Below are 874 nucleotides of genomic sequence, written 5' to 3' on the forward strand. Positions count from 1 at the left end.
AAAAAAAATAGCAGGGCATGGTGGTGGGCGCCTGTAGTCCCAGCTACTTGGGAGGCTGAGGCAGGAGAATGGCTTGAACCAAGGAGGCAGAGCTTCTAGTGAGCCGAGATTGCGCCACCGCACTCCAGCCTGGGTGACAGAGCAAGACTCTGTCTCAAGAGAAAAAAAAAAGAGAACCCCAGAGTTCTCCAAACCCGGTTACTGCTCCACCCTGCATTGCATTAGGCTCTCCGTTGTCCCCACACTTTCCTGCCATCCTTTGGTAGTATTAAGCTTTGTCACCTCGGTCAGTCTTGTGAGTCAAATACCGTGTCCCACGGTTTTAGGTTTGCATTTCCCTGATACCCGGTGCTGTTGAGCCTTCTGATCTCTGGGTTGTGGTGTTGCTTCTTTGGGGACTGCCCGGTTATGTATGTGGCCTGTTTGTTGGGATGTTTGTCCTCTTTTCATGGATTTTGTGTGTTTCTGTCCAGATCCTCGATGCCTGCTAACCAACGGCAAGCTGCCACTGTGGGCAAAGCGGCTGGTAAGTCTTCAGGGAGAGGGTTGCTCAGGGGCTGGCAGAGGTAAACGCCTCCCCAGCTCTGCCTTCTGGAAGCCCTTTTTCCTTTCCATGTCCCTCTATTCTCTGGAGAAGCCCTGTCATCCTTCCAGGCTCAGTGAGACAGCTGTTTGTTCATGATCAGTGCCCTGTGCCAGGTATTGTTCTGGATGTCAGGGACACAACAGTGAACAAGGGAAACAAAAGCCTCTCCCTTCACAGGCTCACTTGCCTGTGTGGGTGAGGAACAGTGTCCCCATTAAATAAGTAAGTGACGTAGTATGTTGGGTGCTGATAAGTGCTGTGGAGGGAAAAGAATCAAGAAGGAACATA

The 874-nt window shown here is 51.3% G+C and overlaps 1 protein-coding gene across 3 annotated transcripts in view; it reads left to right on the plus strand.

Annotated features, from left to right (window-relative positions):
• WDR62 (WD repeat domain 62) overlaps positions 1-874 on the plus strand; it is a 52,617-nt gene that overhangs the window by 43,464 nt on the left and 8,279 nt on the right. For all 3 annotated transcript variants that reach the window (XM_011948542.1, XM_011948550.1, XM_011948558.1), the window contains exon 21: positions 474-526. In XM_011948542.1, coding sequence (XP_011803932.1) covers positions 474-526 — 53 coding nt within the window. The remainder of the gene's footprint in view (positions 1-473; positions 527-874) is intronic.

The sequence above is a fragment of the Colobus angolensis genome, unplaced genomic scaffold, assembly GCF_000951035.1.
Source record: "Colobus angolensis palliatus isolate OR3802 unplaced genomic scaffold, Cang.pa_1.0 Scaffold107, whole genome shotgun sequence".
NCBI classification, from domain to species: domain Eukaryota; kingdom Metazoa; phylum Chordata; class Mammalia; order Primates; family Cercopithecidae; genus Colobus; species Colobus angolensis.